The sequence below is a fragment of the Sarcophilus harrisii genome, chromosome 5 (assembly GCF_902635505.1).
Source record: "Sarcophilus harrisii chromosome 5, mSarHar1.11, whole genome shotgun sequence".
Lineage (NCBI taxonomy): Eukaryota > Metazoa > Chordata > Mammalia > Dasyuromorphia > Dasyuridae > Sarcophilus > Sarcophilus harrisii.
Genome location: NC_045430.1, coordinates 193425201 through 193442302, shown reverse-complemented (window position 1 = coordinate 193442302; position 17102 = coordinate 193425201). Strand labels below are relative to the sequence as shown.

The 17102-nt window shown below is 33.9% G+C and overlaps 1 protein-coding gene across 2 annotated transcripts in view; it reads left to right on the top strand.

Annotated features, from left to right (window-relative positions):
• Window positions 1-11085, top strand: part of TPK1 (thiamin pyrophosphokinase 1) — a 506842-nt gene extending 495757 nt beyond the window's left edge. For both annotated transcript variants that reach the window (XM_031939305.1, XM_031939306.1), the window contains one exon: window positions 9313-11085. In XM_031939305.1, coding sequence (XP_031795165.1) covers window positions 9313-9443 — 131 coding nt within the window. In that variant the 3' untranslated portion in view covers window positions 9444-11085. The remainder of the gene's footprint in view (window positions 1-9312) is intronic.
• The last annotated feature ends 6017 nt before the right edge of the window (window positions 11086-17102 follow it).

Below are 17102 nucleotides of genomic sequence, written 5' to 3'. Positions count from 1 at the left end.
GGGTGTCAGATAAATCATCAGTGTTGGTTTAATTTTCATCTCTCATCAATTTAGAGCATTCTTTCATATAGTTGTTTGTAGTTTGAGTTTGTTGTTGTTTTGAAAATTGCCTATTCATCTATGACAACCCAGACAGGTTCTTTATCAAAAAGAAAAGGTATGAATAGTTGCCTTATATTCTTCACTATACCCATACAAATTATATTTATCCATTAAAAAAACCCAGATCAGATACATTCTATATGAATGGAGCCTTCCTACAACAAAGTTCTCTTTCTTTCCCCTAAATTTCTATTTCATCCATTTCCTATATTACTCATTTCGCATTTATCATACATGAATCTTTTATATGGAAGAGCTGTAATTTTATCAGCATGAAGAATTTTCCATGTAGGAATTCTGTACTGTGTTTATGATTTAATAGATGTCATAGGAATGACTTTTGATAAATAGAAGATAAGGAACTTACTCAGAGTCACACAGTTATAATGTCAAAGACAAATATTGAACCCAAATCTTTGGGATTCTAAATCGAGCATTCCATTCCCTATGCCACATTACTCCTGACACTTACCATAATCTGCTATTTTCTTAACTTGTTCAGGTGTTCATCAGTCTCTAAACTTTGAGGTCTGGAACCATAACTCATAAACTTAACTTTTAATTGTCTTAAGGATCTCAGGAATAAGATCAATATGATCGCCACAGAAGCTTCAGATATGCCCAAAACGAAACACTTAAATAGGATATCAGAATCTACCCAATGATAGAGTTAATACTCAGCAAGTAAATATGTCCTATCTCCTGCTATGGTATTCTCTCAAATGACTTAAGTGAGAGCATAGCATCCAAATTCATAGAGACAGAATGTTAAACTGAAGCTAAAATAAAATTTCAGAATAGAGTATCAGTGTAGGATAGCAAAAAAACAAAACAAAGCAAACAAAAAACACTAGACTTAATATCATATGAGCTAGGTTCAAGGCTAAGCCAAAATCCTACTTGTTCCTTATAATCCATTAAGCACCTGAAATTTATCTAAACCTTTTCTGTCCTTCTATATTTTCAACCATGGGTTGCATAAGTATAGCAAGAGTGTAAACTATAATTTCCATTCCTGTGTCCTACACTTCCCCAAATAAGTCATACTCCTATAAAACTAGAGAGTATTCTCCCATTCTAATTCTTCTTAGCTTTCAGCTTTCCAAAAGTCCACTCTGGCCTCTGAAGGTAACATCAATGAGTTCTTGTTTTAGTTGCCCTTTATCTACCTACTTATCTATTTTATGTATGTATGTATGTATGTACATAAATATATACATTTACTTTTATTTCCATTTTTGGTAAGGAGTATTTCCTAACAGCCTCTTTAAACTCTCTGTTCCATAAAGGAAATATCTAGAAAGATGGCTGGAAATTTGCTTTATGTACTAATGATAATTTATCACATGACAACAGTAATATAAAGTGGTTCAAAGATGCTTAAATCTTGCAATCTGAAATTTTCCTACACCACAGAGCTGGCCTTAAGAAAAGATATGCTCCAATCCTTTGACTAATCTGTAGTAGTAGATTAATGAGCTAATCAACCTGAATTTGCATTTCATTGACACCTGTCCACCAAATTGAGACATCTGGTCAATTTATTCAAATCTAACTGCAGGTCACAAGCTATAAGCATACAAAGCATTTTTATCAAGAAAAAAATCAATGTAAAACTTCCTCTTTCTTTTCATAAAATATTTTGACACCATCACATTTTATAAAGACTATTTCACAAAATCATGCAGATTGGTCCCACTACAAATTTATTATATAATCTCCATTAGGAGTTAGGTGATTCACTGCATCGAGTGTTGGAGCTGAAGTCAGGAAGAAATTTTCCTGAGTTCAAATCTGACCTCAAATATTTACTTTCTGTGTGACACTAAGCAAGCCACTTGGCCCATTTTTGCCTCTGTTTCCTCATCCACAAAGTGAGCTGGAGAAGCTAATGGAAAAACCACTCTAATACTTTTATCAAGAAAACCCCAAATGAAACCATGAAGAATCAGACCTGACAAACAATAACAATCACTACTGAGCTCTTACTGCTTATACAGCAACTCCTATTTTTCCTCCTGACTTCCTCACATAGCCTCCTTCACTCCTCTCCATCTCATTAATCTACTGAAAAATCAAAAACATCCCTGGTTGTATACATCCCTACTGTATACACTCCTTGATTCTATTTCTTCAGATTCCCTTTGGCATTTTGTACTCAAGATTCCTTTTTTTTTTTTCTTCTCATCTTCAGTTTCTTTCTTCCCTGAAGATTTGCAAATTCTCTTCCTCTTCCTTAAAAAAAGTTTATTCTTGACCCTACTGTTCCCTTGTTATTATTTTGTTATTAATAATTAATTGTCTCTCTTTTGTAACTAAAATCCTAGAAAGGTTCACCCACGTCATCTCAACTCTGTTCTTTAAATTTCTTTAATAAAATTATATAATAAATAAATTTATATTTATTATAAATTCAATAAATTTATCCCTTTCAGATTCTGCTGAACTAAATCCCAGTCTTTTCCTTAGTTCTCACGCTTTTGGATCCCTCCAAATCTTTTGATACCATTGGCCACCCTTGTTAACCTCTCCTCCCAAATATATAATGATTCCTTGGTCATCATTTCTGGATTATCCCTTTCCATCCTGTCACCCTACATTGGGCTCTTTCTTTGACTCCCTTTTTAAATCTATCATCCACTCTGAAGATTTCAATGATTAAATCCACATTGGTGATGGCATGAATTTAAATGGGGTTCTACCTATATTGTTATTAGTTCTATATTACGTGTCTTCTTAATCACACTGGTTAAGAAGTTGGTTGCATAGAAAAATTGCTTTCTTTAATGGATCATGAATTGACATTTCATTGTTTTAAACATCTCTTTATTTATTATGGTTTCTTTAGGTAAATTTCCAAAAAAGGTAAAACACTCCCTCTAGTGGCATAGAAGAGAATAATAAATGATCAGCTTTCCTTTTATAATACTTTTAAGATTTAAAAGTTGAAAAAAGACATTAGAACTCATTTGTTCTAATTCTCTTATTTCATAAATAAGAAAACTGATTTTCAGTGAGGTTATTACTTCCCCAATTTCAACCACATGATAGTAGTGAAAGCCTGAACCTATAGCTCCATATTCAAGTTCATTATTCTTTCTCTCATGCTAAACTTCTTTATCAGAAAATTAAATATTTAGAAATGGAAGAGACTGTAGAAGCCAACTAGTATATCTATTTTGATTTGCAGATGAGGAAACTGATATCTAAAGAGATTAATTGGCTCTCCCTGGGTTACATCACTACAGTTATACCTTCCACATCTTACTTACTGTCCCTCAATCCAGAAATTTCCTGTAAAATTTTTTGGTCTGGCAATTTTTTTCTGCCAGATTTTTCAAAGCATCATATCGTAGAAGTCTGAATTATTATTAAAATATATTGTTAAAATAGTACTAAAAGATAAAATATATCGATATTATATTCTACATGTTGTATGCTTTTCTGAGTTTCTAAACTATTTCTGTGTAGTCTGCTGGCCATTGCATTTCTTCTGAGGTTTCTGCAAAACTCCCCTGAAATTCCCACTTAATTTCTTATGTCAACCCAAAATATATTGAAACTGCAATAGGGAAAGTTGCAAACTTCCTGTAACTAAGTGTACTAACTGTAGTTGGTGTCTCCTGACCCCCAAGAGTTCAACAAATTCTCTATTGTACCATCTAAGAATTTAGTCAGTACACATTTAATGGCCATCTACTTTGTGCAATTCACTATTCTAATTTAGGAGTTATAAGCTTTCAAGCCATATAAGTAATGGTTAATATTTTTCTTTGACATTATGCCAAAACATAATAATATTTTATAATCTGTATCCATAAACCAAACAACTACCACTGCACAATGAAAATCAGCCAATTATTTATTAAAACATTTAAATGTAGGGAGGTTTCTACTGGTTTTGAATAGATGACAATGGCCTTCCAAGCTGACTGATATTAAGTTGTGAGAGTAATAAGCATCTCAAAGATGCTAGGAGCTACAAAAGTCATCTAGTCTAAACTTTGCCAGAAGCAGAAAATCCTTTACAATCATTGATCCATGATCTGACTATAATTGGAGACCTCCAATGATGAATAATTCATGTTTCTTTTCTTTCTTTTTTTGACAATTTATATTGCCATGAAGTTTTTCTTTACTTCTGGTGAAATTTGCCTTCCCATCAATTATGTGCAATGGTCTCAATTCCATTTTCTGGGGCTAAGAATAAGTTTCAGTCTTTTATAAAACTATCTGTAACTCTGTTTCTCTTCACTGATCTAACCCTCCTGTCTGGTCCCTGGTAAGGGACTATGTCAAAGACATAGTTTTGAATCTCCACACCATCCTAGTTAAATACCTTTAGGACTTCTCCAACCCATCCTTTCTAAATGAAACATGGTACCCAAAACTCCAAGATCCCAAACAGTCTTACTAAACTGCTGTCATCAAAGTAACATGCTGTTGCCATGGCCCACATAGAAGAAATAAGTTCAGTTGGCTAGTTAAAAGATTATCCAGTTTAGATTAAGTGATCTGTTTCCTTCCACTCTAAATGCTAATCTCCAATTTTAACAAGGCTGAGAATGATTTGTCTTAGGACATACAGATGGTATGTAGCAGAACTAAGCTTTGTAATATCAGTACCAGGATTCTCACCAGTTTGTCACAGGTTCACAGATATTTAACTATCCAATAAGAGCATTGGTTACATATTTTAAAAAATAATAAGGTGAGATTTCTATTTCATTATGTAGTTCAAAGATTGAAATTTAGAAATCAAAGATTTTTTACTTTAATTTTACTTTTCAAATCAGTTAACTGAAATCTCAGAGCTATGATAGAATATTGGAAAAGGGGCAAAGAATGTTTACAATTTGAGATATATATATATATATATATATATATATATATATATATATATATATGCCTAAGGAAAATATAAAAACCTAGCTTCAGGAGAACTTGCAAGTGTTAGCTTTTCTCCCTTCCTAGAAGAGGCACTGAAATTGAAAAAGAAGGTGTGGTCTGGAATAGAAGAGCATTAATTCTTACTTTTCTCTTTCTACTCTCCTGTTTAAATTCTAACTCTCCTAAGAGTGTAGAAACAATAATTGAGGAGCTGAAGAAGGGGAAACAAAGAACTTAAGTGACTACAATGGAAAAATGAATTGAAATAGAAAATGGAGGATGTTTTGATTCAAGTGATGATGATGATAAAGATAAGAATATGTTGTATTTACCTCACAGGTATATTTTGAAAATCAGATGAGATTATAAAGTGCTTTTCATACCTTAATGTGTTATTTCTATATGTTCCAAGCATGTTTCCAAAATATTTTTCTCATATGTAAACTATATAAACATTATATAAAATAATATAAATGAAATACACATTATATATAATAGTTTCTTCTCCTAGAGATTTTGATGGCAGAGGTATTCTTGCTGTATGAACTACATATAGTTTTAGAGGTTTGGGAAAATTATTTTAACTTCATACAGAATTTCTGGCTTAGAAGAGTCCTAATGGAACAACCAGCCCAACCTATGCCTAACCACCTCTCAGCAGATAGAGTACCAAGCCCAGAGTCAGGAAGTCTCCTTTTCCCGTGTTCAAATTTATCCTGAGACACTTATTAGCTAGAGGACCCTGAGAAAATAAATTAACCCTGCTTGTTTCAGTTTCCTCATCTATAAAATGAGCTGGAGAGGGAAATGGCAGACCAATTCGGTAGCTTTACCAAGAAAACCCAAATGGAGTCACAAAGAGTTAGAAACAATTGAAGAATAAATCTCGAAGTTTGATCTACCCTTTTGGTAGCTCCTTTCATCTCTGAATCATTCTTATTATTAAGAAATTTGAGCTAAAATGAGTGACATTTATATAATCCTTAAAGTTTTCCTTATCATTTGATCCTTACAACAACCCTGTGAAGTAGATGTTATGATTCCCATTTTGCACTTTTAAATTTGAGCTAAATGAGGCTGAGAGAGGCTACCACATGACTTGCTCGAAGTCACAAAACTTGCCATTGACTGAGAGTGAATCTGAAATCAGATCTTCCTGATTCTGAGTCAAGTACTCTCAGCCACTTCATCACAAAGCAAGATCTTCCTCTCTTCCACTTACGTAAATAGCATTCATTACTCACTTTTGACCCTTGGAGTCTAGCTAAACAAATCTAATTCAACTTTAACACAACATCTCTTTAAATGTTTGAAGAAAGCCACCACATGCTATCCTTCCTTCCATGTCATTTCTTCTCCAAGCTAAATATCCTCCAGTCTTGATATAACATATTCTAGGCCTTGCACCATCCTGAATGCCTTTCTCATCTTTCTTGTATCTCTCCTAAATGTGATACCCATAGCAAAATGCTATAATTCAGAGACAGTCTGAACAAGGCAAAGTAAAAAAACTCAAAAACCCATTTAGGTTTTCTTGAAAGCTACTGGAGCTCCTTCATACCTCTTACTGACTCAGTTAACCATCTAAGTAAAAAACTCAAAGCACCAAGTTTTTAACGTAAAGATTTTATTAAATCTAAGTACTTAAGATTTGTCACAGGTTTGAGAAGAAAGTAATCCAAACCTAATAAGCAAGTCAGCAGTGTAAAAGCAAGACCATGGAATGCTTGTCTGCTTCAGAGTGAATAAATAAGATCTTAAAGCTGTTTAACTTCTTTTAGAATACAGAATAGGCCTAATATATAACTATTCACTGATTATTTGCTTATAAAGAACAATTTAATAAATATATGTACCTTTTCTGTTTATTATCCCCTTTTGCTGCTTGTTCAATCATATATGACTCTTTGTGACTCTATGGACCATATTGTCCATAGGGTTTTCTTGACAAAGACAGTGGGATAGTTTGCCTTTGCCTTCTCCAGTGGATTAGGGCAAGGAGGGTTAAGTGACTTGCCCAGCTAACAAATGTCTGAAGTCCAATTTGAACTCAGAATGATGAGTCTTCCTGATTTTAGAACCAGTGTTCTATCCACTTTGCCATTAAGGGGCCACTTAACAACAGCCAACCCAGGAGCAGAACAGCACTATTATCATTTGAGTTATTTGAATCTTAGACCAGGTTCTAGATAATTTCCTTTTGCAGTAATGTTAAAAATGCTCACAAAAATATTTAAAAAGAAAGTGGGGGCTCAGTTATTAGTTCTGTGATTTTATGGCAATTGGTGTGGATACAAATCAAAGATTATTGATATTAACACAGGTAAGTAAATACAGGGAAAGACCTAGAATAATTTTGATAGATTTAAATTTTTAAAATTATTTGTGAGGCTATTTTATGGCATTTTGATGCTTGCAATAAAAATGTTCTTTCAAAGGATCCTCATTTTTCCTGCTCCAAATTCTTCCTTGGTGAAGCTCTCATGGGTTAATCACCAGATTTATTTATTCAGTCCTTCATGTTACCTACCCTGAGTAGGTCTTCTCAATTGTCTATTGAACACTTACCTCTACTCAAACTTCACCTCTTTCTCCTAAACTTCCACTATTGTTAATGTCCTTATTTCTTTAGAGAGTACCGTCTTCCCTCTATCTCAGTTTCACCACTTCAGAATCTCACTGATATTTAGGCAAACTGAGTGAAAGAGGACAGGTGGATGATATAAAAGAGTATATAGGACCTAAAATTAAGATGATCCAAATTCAAATCCAGCCTCAGATATTTACTAGCTATGTGCCTTTTGGATAAATCACTTAACCTCTGTCTTAGGTTTATCATCTATGAAATGGGATCAATAACGAACCTACTTTCTACCTCTCAGGTTTGTTGTAAGCTAAAATAAAATATTAGTAAAGTAACCTTAAAACATTAAGTAAAACTTAAAATCTATAAATTTTAGGAATCTTATTGTGAGAGAGAGGAAAGAGTCAATGACAACTCCATGTTAATGAGCCTGAGTGACTAAAAATTTCAATTAGGAGAAATATTTTAGAGTTCGTTTTTATCTAGGTACAACCTATTTACTATCAGGCAGGGATTCTTAACCTTAAGTCTGAATTTTTTTTTCTTAGTATTTTGATAAGCTATATTTCAATATAATTGGTTTTCTTTGTAAGGCTATGAATTTTATTTTACACACTTACATGTATACATTTATTACATTCTTCTGAGAAGGAATCCACAGACTTCATCAGATTGCTAGAGGTTTTCATGAATCTTACTTATGTGACTTTGATTAATAACTGTTTTATGAAATCAAAAAAATTTCCTGTCATGGCATTTACGTTGGTATTAAGTCTGACACTTCCTGTTTAATTTAACACCATTTTAAAAGGACTTATAAAAAGTTACCCATTATTAGAATGACTAATTGAAAGACAGTTGGTAACAAGTAGACTTGATATCAGGATGGAACTGAGTTCATATTAATCACTAACATTTACTAACACTTAGACTGTGTGTCTAAACAAGGTACTGTCCTCCATACATGGTATTTTATCATGTGCCTTCATGCCTTTGCCCAAGCTGTCTTTTCTCACTTCTATTTCTTAGAATATCTACCTCCCCTCAAGCTGAAGCTCCACTGCTGAAAACACATTCCATACAAGTCATTTGCTGAGTCTCATTAGTGATTTTTCCCTGCACCATACCAAATCAATGTGTATTTTTTTGCATAATTTATAACTATGTACTCATTTGCATGCATGTTGTTTCCCCAAAGTAGAATATATGCTCTTGGAAGGCAGAAATTATTTTCATTTTTGCCTTTGTCTCTCTAGCCCCCAGTACACACAGTGCCTAGTGCATAGAAGGTGTTTAATAAATACTGAATTACATTAACCTTTCTGAAACATGGTTTCCTCATCTGCAAAAATAAGTTTAATTCCTTTTAGTACTTACTTCATAGGCTTCTTCATGATGGATAGAATGGGCCAGGAATAAGGAACATTCATATTCTTGAGTTCAAATCCAGCCTCAGATATTAACTGTATGGCTCTGACCAAGTAACTTAACCCTGTTTGCCTCAATTTCCTCATCTGTAAAATGAGCTAGAGAAAGGAATGGCAGACCACTCCAGTATCTTTGTCAACAAAACTCCCAATGGGGGTCAGGAAGCAACTGATCAACAAAAGGGTAATGATAATTAAATGAGATAATGTATGTAACAAAACTATACAAATATTAGCCGTTATATTATAATTATATAATATAAAAATAAATTATATTTAACTCCTTTTCCTTTTATCCTTTACTTACAGCCAATGATGTGCTCATGTTTGGAACCCTAGTCAGCACTTCAAATACCTATGATGGGTCTGGAATTGTGACTGTGGAAACAGACCATCCACTCATCTGGACCATGGGCATCAAAAATGAATACAGAAAATGACATTTCAAATTCCATCCCTGCCTTACCTAATCTGCTCATGACTGAAAAACAGAAAGCCCACATCTGGATTAGAGAACAGTAATATAAACCATGAAGGGGAATGAGGGCTAGGGTTTTGTTTTTTGTTTTTTTCTTTTTGGTTATTTTTGTTTTTTTAATCATTGTTTTCATGTAATGTGGGATATAACATTTTAAAGGAGAGAGTCTAATTTTTTTGAACAGAAGGAAAAATTAATAGCTAGTTATGTTATCAAAGCCAATTAATTTGTTTAGAAAAATAATTTGAATCAGTCATTTCTAAAATTCACCAAGCCCTTCTGCTTATTTTCCCAACAACAGTCTTATTTTGAAGCTCCCAAAAAATTCCTCAGGAAACTTTCAGGTCCTACCCCTGAGCCTCCAACAAAGGCTCTATTACTATTGTCTGCTTCCCACTTAACACACTGGACTAAGTTGCAAAGTCTTAAAAAGCAGAACTTTGCGTTTTATGCTTCTTGCAAAAACCTATTATTTCATTTTTCTCAAATCATTTATAAGTGCTCATTACTATCATTATTATCCTCATTACTATCCATAAAAATGGAACAAAATTCAGTGATCTAAAGTACTAAATCATAACTGCCAACTAGATGCACACAAAGTCAGTAAGACTCATCTTCCTGAGATGATATTTGATCTCAAACACTTTACCAGCTGTGGGACCCTGGACAAATCACTTATTCCCCCCACTTCAGTTTCTTCATCTGTATAATGAGATAGTTTAGGAAATAGCAAACCACTCCAGTATCTTTGCCAAGAACACTCCAAATGAGATCATAGTCGGTTACAACTGACAAACAACTAAAAATTAAATCAGAATTCTCCAAGTCATTGGCAAGAAGACGGAGAACTGGGAAATGTTACCATAGAAAATATTGTCTTTCATGGGAGACTATCTTACTAACTTTAATCATTCCTTGCTGACATCCAGCTTTTTAATCTATGAAAATCCATTATCCTATTAGGATTTCTATTCAAAATATTCAAATTGCAGTTAGTAATATGATTTTTGACAGACTTTTAATAGGAAAGATGAATAGGAACAAAAAAGGTGGGGGGAGAGGACTTCTCACCCTCCTAGGGAACAATTTTGGTCTTTAAATGAAAGTTATGTCCAAGTTCCAAGAAGCTTAAGTTCAGCAGTCTCTTAAAAATATGTGAGCAAATCTAAACTATGATTACCTCATCTCAGATCACAAGCCTGATGTACTGAAAAGTTGTTAAAGTTTCTTCTATAGGGAGATAATACTTCTTATTTCCTCATCATCCACAGATATCACTATAGTATTTAACTGAGCATTAATATACAAACATCTAAGAGCAGCTGCTTAGCTCATTTTGTGGTAGGAATTTAATTTTTCTAAGAAAAAGAATCATAGCTTTCTGCTGTGGGTGCTAGTACTTGCCCTCTTTTCAGTTCAGAAGGGGCAGTGGGAAGAGCAGCAGGCCTGCCCAGTGAAGATTCTGAAAGAGTGAACTGGCTCACAATTCAGCCCTCAAAATCAATAAGAATGATCTTCAATGAAAGTTTTTACACAGTAGCATTTACTGCTGAAAAGCAATTGTCAAATGTCACTGTCAAATAAAAATATTTATTCACAAATGCTTAGTGTGTTTAAATGAATATTCATGAAAATTTGTCATATGCCAGTTCCATATGAAGATTGTTGTCATATTGACCTCAAGCTTGCATCTTCAACTAAAAATCTCATTAGAGCAGTTATCATTCAATGAGTGATCCTATAGAAAAGAGCTGTATTTCTGCCCCATGAGAGGCTTTACTCACGACTGCTTCATTGACCTAGTTACAATGAAAAAGTGTATTTTTCAAACACTTTTTTCAAGAACTCCTATTTTTTTTTAACTTCACCCAGTTTCCACTTTAAATTATTGAGAGCTAACACTATAATAATTGAGAAATAGAACCAGATAGCCAAGTTTGTTTGAATTATGTACAAATTAAGAATTTTTAAAAGATATGACAAGTCCTGAGAGCACAGCTGAGGTATGAGCAGAATATATTTTATGTACATATGTATATATGTGTATGTTGAATCCTTTTTTTCTCCCCACACTTTCAGATCTCCAGCTAGATAAAGGATAATTGAGGTCACCAGATAAATGAGATTCTATCATTACAATTAACAAACCAAAGATTATGCAAGCCATGTTTATAAAATTATGTATGTGAAAAGAGAATATATATGAATAAAGTGGCACCTTACTTACTGGATGAGTACAAAGAAATGATGCTTACATTTTATCTGGGATCCATAGCACAAATTTGCACTGGTTCCCCAAATAAATTGCAAGACTATTGGCTGTTACAATTTCAGATCTGGTTTCTGGCCAGATGGTAAAGTCTATCACAGTGTGATTGTTTAGTGTAGAAGTCTTCCTCAGACCATGAACTCAAATAGTAAACAGACACAGGTCTCTTCAAGCCCAGGCATTAGGAGGAAGAGAACTGAAGGCACAGAAATTAAAGCTAAGAACTTCTCTTCTTTCCTTTTTCCTTATACCCTTCCCAGAGAAGAAGATAGTCCACACCATCCGTTGTCACAAAGGCTTGGAAGGGAACAGTGAATGATTTCCCTCTTCATAGGCTCACTCAATATTTGGTAACTTTACTCCACAATCTCCCTGCCAAATAAAAGCTTTACCTGAATTCTCAAGTAATTGAACAGCTCAAAATAAAAAATTCTTTGAATGTTCAATGGGCTAGGTATTAAATTCTTCCCTGTTTATTCTTGGGTTCAATAACCTTTTTTGAACTTACTGATTTACTGAAAAAGCAAAGATTCACCTCTTTTTCATCTTAAGTTTCTGACACTCAATAATGTTATTAGCATTCAATCATATATTGAAGAAACATTTAAGTGCCCACTAAATGCAGTACACTGTTGTAGGGACCATGGATGACATAAAATTAAATAATGCAGTGTCCCGAACCTTGAGTTGAATCTACTGTGGAGAGATGACAAGTACGTAGGTAATTCTAATACAAATTACACTTTAAGCATATATAAGTACAAGTGATATGAGATCAGAGGAGGGAGATAACACTTTAATCCTAGGGGAAAAAAACAAAAGATAGGGAAACCAACAATTAATCTGTATGCCACATATAGAATTTTTTAAAGTAGATTTTCCCCATATAAACAAAAGAGTTCAGGAAGAAGAAATGAAGGGAGAGAGGAAGAATGGAAACAAGCATGAAGTACCTTTTATGTACCAGGCAGTATACTAATCACTTTACAAATATAATACCATTCAATCCTCAAAACAACTCTGCTGTTATTATCTCTGTTTTGCCATTGAAGAAACTAATGTAGACAGAGTTTAAACATCTGGCCCAGTTATGCATTTAGTATGTGTCTGAGGGCACATTTGAGCTCAGTTCTTCCTGATTCCAGGTCTAGTGTTCTATCCACTATATACTATCTGGAACATAATCATAAGCTGTAGTTCAATAAGCAAAAGATCATTCTTCCCAGAATTCCTGAGCAATCACTAATTGCACAGAAAGTTCCATCACTAATTAGCTTATTCTCTCCTGTCTTTTTTTTTTCCATTTTAAAAAATTTCTTTGAGGGGGAGTCCTGTCAGTCACCGAGGAGTAATGTCTCTTCCAACTTCATGAGCACAAGTAGCAGAACAAAGAATCGAAATACCCCAACAATTGAAAGACTAATAAACAAGAACTGCAACTAGTGAAATTGGGAGCTGCTTGAGGTTCCACAGAGTCAGGGAATGGCTTAATGAGCACTTTATAAACATTCTCATATCAAATCTTCACAACAACCCTATAGAGGAAGGTAATATAAGTAAAATGAATCCTATTTTTCAGATTAAGAAATTCAGATTTAGAGAAGCTAAGTACTTGCCTAAATGGCACATAGGTAGTAACAAAGCTGTGATTTAAGTTCAGAGATCTTCCTACTCCACCAAATGTTGAACCATTCTAAAGAAAGACATTATTCTTTGCTTCAAACTGGTTTTGTCAAATTAAAAAATGGCATACCCAGGACTGGAATGGAGAAATAGAATGTACACAGATATAGTCCAATAGTGCAGTTGTGAAATAATATATTTCATCTTTTACAAGCTAGATGGAGGTGACCAAAAAAAAAAAAAAAAAAAAAGGCTTGCTCAGCACTTCATATTGTCTATTTTGCTTTCAGTTCAAAACATTTATTAGGTATATAGAAGGCACTTTACTAAGAGCTAGGGACACAATAATAAAATAATCTTTTCCTATAAGAAGCTGACAATCTATAAACCATGTACAGACTCAAGCAAATAAAGATAAATTAGAAAGAGCACTAACAACTGGGAAGATGAAAAAAGATTTTGCATAGGAGGTGGCAGGCACATTTGATTTCCTAGTTAAATAAGAGATTTTGAGAGGAAGAAGTGTTTTCTAGGAAGAGGGGGAGGGGAAAGCTGCAACATTTGAGGTGATACAAATGGGAGATAGAATATGTAGAAAACCATTTTGGCTAAAATATGAATCAGGTCGAGTCTTGTAAAGAAAAGGATCACCTCTTCCTCAAAGATTGAAATAAAGGCAAAGATAATGGACTTTTTGAAGTGTGGAATAGGGAAAAAGTAAAATGATGGCATGTCACCTATTTTCTCAACAAAGAGGAAAGATTCTCTAAAGAAAAGATGGAAGGTGTATTAGAAGAGAACTTGAGGCTGTGATTCAGGCAGGGAAGAAAAACGCAGTGAGAATTGAAATTATATCACAAATTTGCAGTGGAAACACTCAGTGTGTCAGTTTTTAAAACAATGTGAGAGACTTCCAGATCATGTGACTAGAAAGATACAGGACATTTTTTTTCTCATTTTTACAAGCTTTCAAACTTCTCAAAAATAGGAATTATGCACTAGAGCTAAGGCAATCTCAGCTCTCTTCATGATCTATGATACCAAGGACCCAAAGATTGTAAAAACTCAATGAATTCACAGCAGAGAAAACCAGTAATCCCCTAATCCCTAAAAAGTGTTTCACTCAGTACATCTTACTCCATTTTCAGACAGCAGAACTATACAAATACCAGTTACTTACAACAGGACTCAACTTTACTCCCTGACTCATTCTTACTTCTCAGTACCATGAAAACCTAAATAAGAGAAGGGCAGCATGGCAATGTGTAATGCAATCATGCTCAATCCAAAAATGAAGAAAAAGAAGGAATGAGATAGGACACACAAACAGGCTTGGAACAGAATTCAATTCTGTATCTCTCTCCCCTCCTACCAAGAGGTTCATAAGTGGCTTAAAAAAAGAAATAAGAATTGTGAGACCAAAATTTTGATCTGCATAGCAGAAGTAATTTGCAGAAGAGAAAAACTTGAATGCATATTGTCAAGTCTCACCAAAGAAACAAATGAGAGGATAACTGATTGGAAATGCAAATACATGGAAGTAAAGGACAATCTAGAAGAAGCAAAAAGCAATAACATTTTTTAAATAAAAAGTATAATCTCTATACAAACTAAATACATTTATCTCAAAGGCAGGATGCTTAAAGATGAAATACAGATTATAGCTCTCTCAGAAAAGAAGTTCAATAGCAAGAACAACAATATCAACAAAGCCTGAATCCCATAATGGAAGACATTCTCAAACAAAACTTCCCAGAACTTCTGAACACAGAAAACAAAGTCCCAATTAAAATAATCTATAGATCGTGGGGAAGGGGGGTGGTGTTTAGAGTGTGGAGGTAGGGAGTATACACTGCAAACTAACACACATTTGTGGTTAAATTTATAAATTTCGATGTGAAACAATAAATTCTGTCAGTGACTAGGAGATAGACCTTCAAATATAAAGGAAAAGAAATTCTAATAACAAAAGACTATTCCTTATCTACCAGAAAATGCTGAAGGGAATAGAGTAATATGGTGAGAAGAGCAATGCAGTTCAAGAGGTAAGCTCAAGGTTATCTGACCTGGAAATCTGAGTCTAAACATAATTGAGAAAAGACCTACATTCAGTAAAAAATAAGGACTTGAAACATTCCTAGATAGAAAACCAGACATTAAGAGATTCTCTGCTTCTTCAACACCTCTGAAAATACAAGAAGGGTCAACAAATACAGAAACTGAAGACTAAAACAGTAAGATAACAACAGAGGGACCATTGAGATATTCCTTTCCAACATGTGCTCAGAGACAAAAGGAAAAGCAGAATCAAATAGAAATAATTGTGGAGAAATAGGCTTGAAATACTATGGACTAAACTTGACAATCTTATACATTAAGATAAATCAATAATTTTTTAAACTAAATACCGAATAGGAAAATGCATCATAAGAAGAGGAGACAGAAGAAATCAGGGAACAAGTGATGTATGCACCCTAATTGAGTCAAAGACTAACAATGAAGAGAAGATGATTCCTCTATTCTTTCTGAAAGAAGAAAGCCTAAGAGAATGGGCAAGGAGACAGTTGGAGAGTTTGAAAAAGTGGAGCAGAGGGAAGTAAATATTGTTTCATTGGTGGGACATGCTAATGAATAATCCTCTGGGATGAGAGATTTTTTTTTTTTTATATGACCAAGCCGTTATTTTGCTGTACAAAAAGAACTGGACTCTGAAATATTGTACAATTAGCTTGTGAAGGAAATCAAAAATGCAGGTGGGCATAAATATAGGGATTGGGAATTCAATGTAATGGTTTTTAGTCATCTCCCAGAGTTCTTTCACTGGGTGTAGCTGGTTCAGTTCATTACTGCTCCATTGGAACTGATTTGGTTCATCTCATTACTGAAGATGGCCAGGTCCATCAGAATTGATCATCATGTAGTATTGTTGTTGAAGTCTATAATGATCTCCTGGCCCTGCTCGTTTCACTCAGCATCAGTTTGTGTAAGTGAGAGAGATTTTATTAAAGAAGAGTAGACACCTCCCTGCATGCATTATCTGCAAGAATTGGAGCTGAGAGAGGCCATGTATCATGCCTCTAGAGAAAATTAATTGGAACTCCCAAGGTTAACTAGAAAAGTTGGAAGAAATGTTGAGGCAAAAGTCAATAATGAAAAGCACAATAATGAATAAGAAGAGGCTTAAGAAGATTCTTAGAAATGAGGCAATCTCTTCAATATCATTGTCTGAATTGGTATTCCTAATAGTGAATCACAGTAGAAACAAAGGTAATAGGAGGGCAAAAAGGGCACAAGACAATATCAAGCTATTTAAAAAAAAAAAAAAGAATGGAAAAAAGGTGCCTCGATATTTTAATTCCTTGAGGAATAGAGAGAATAAAAAAACACAAAAATAATGTTAAGGGCCATAAAAGTCAAATAGTCAGAAAGGGAAATTAATGAAGAGAATAAGGAGAACAAGCAATGCTTTAAAAAAGATGAAGCAGAAAATTAAAGAAATTAAAAACTAAGAACAAAATAAGTTGAAAAAGATGTGAGAAATTCTATTTGACTATTGAACTTAGGGGAAAAATAGAGAAAGAATTAAATAACTAGATAAAGACAGGAAAGAAAAAGGAACCAATAAGCAAAATTGTAAAACCAGGAAAATGAGTAACAAGTAGAGTAGTTGGGGCTCAAAGATAAGCTGAAGGAAGCCAGGGGAAATAAGGCCATCTGGAAAGAGAC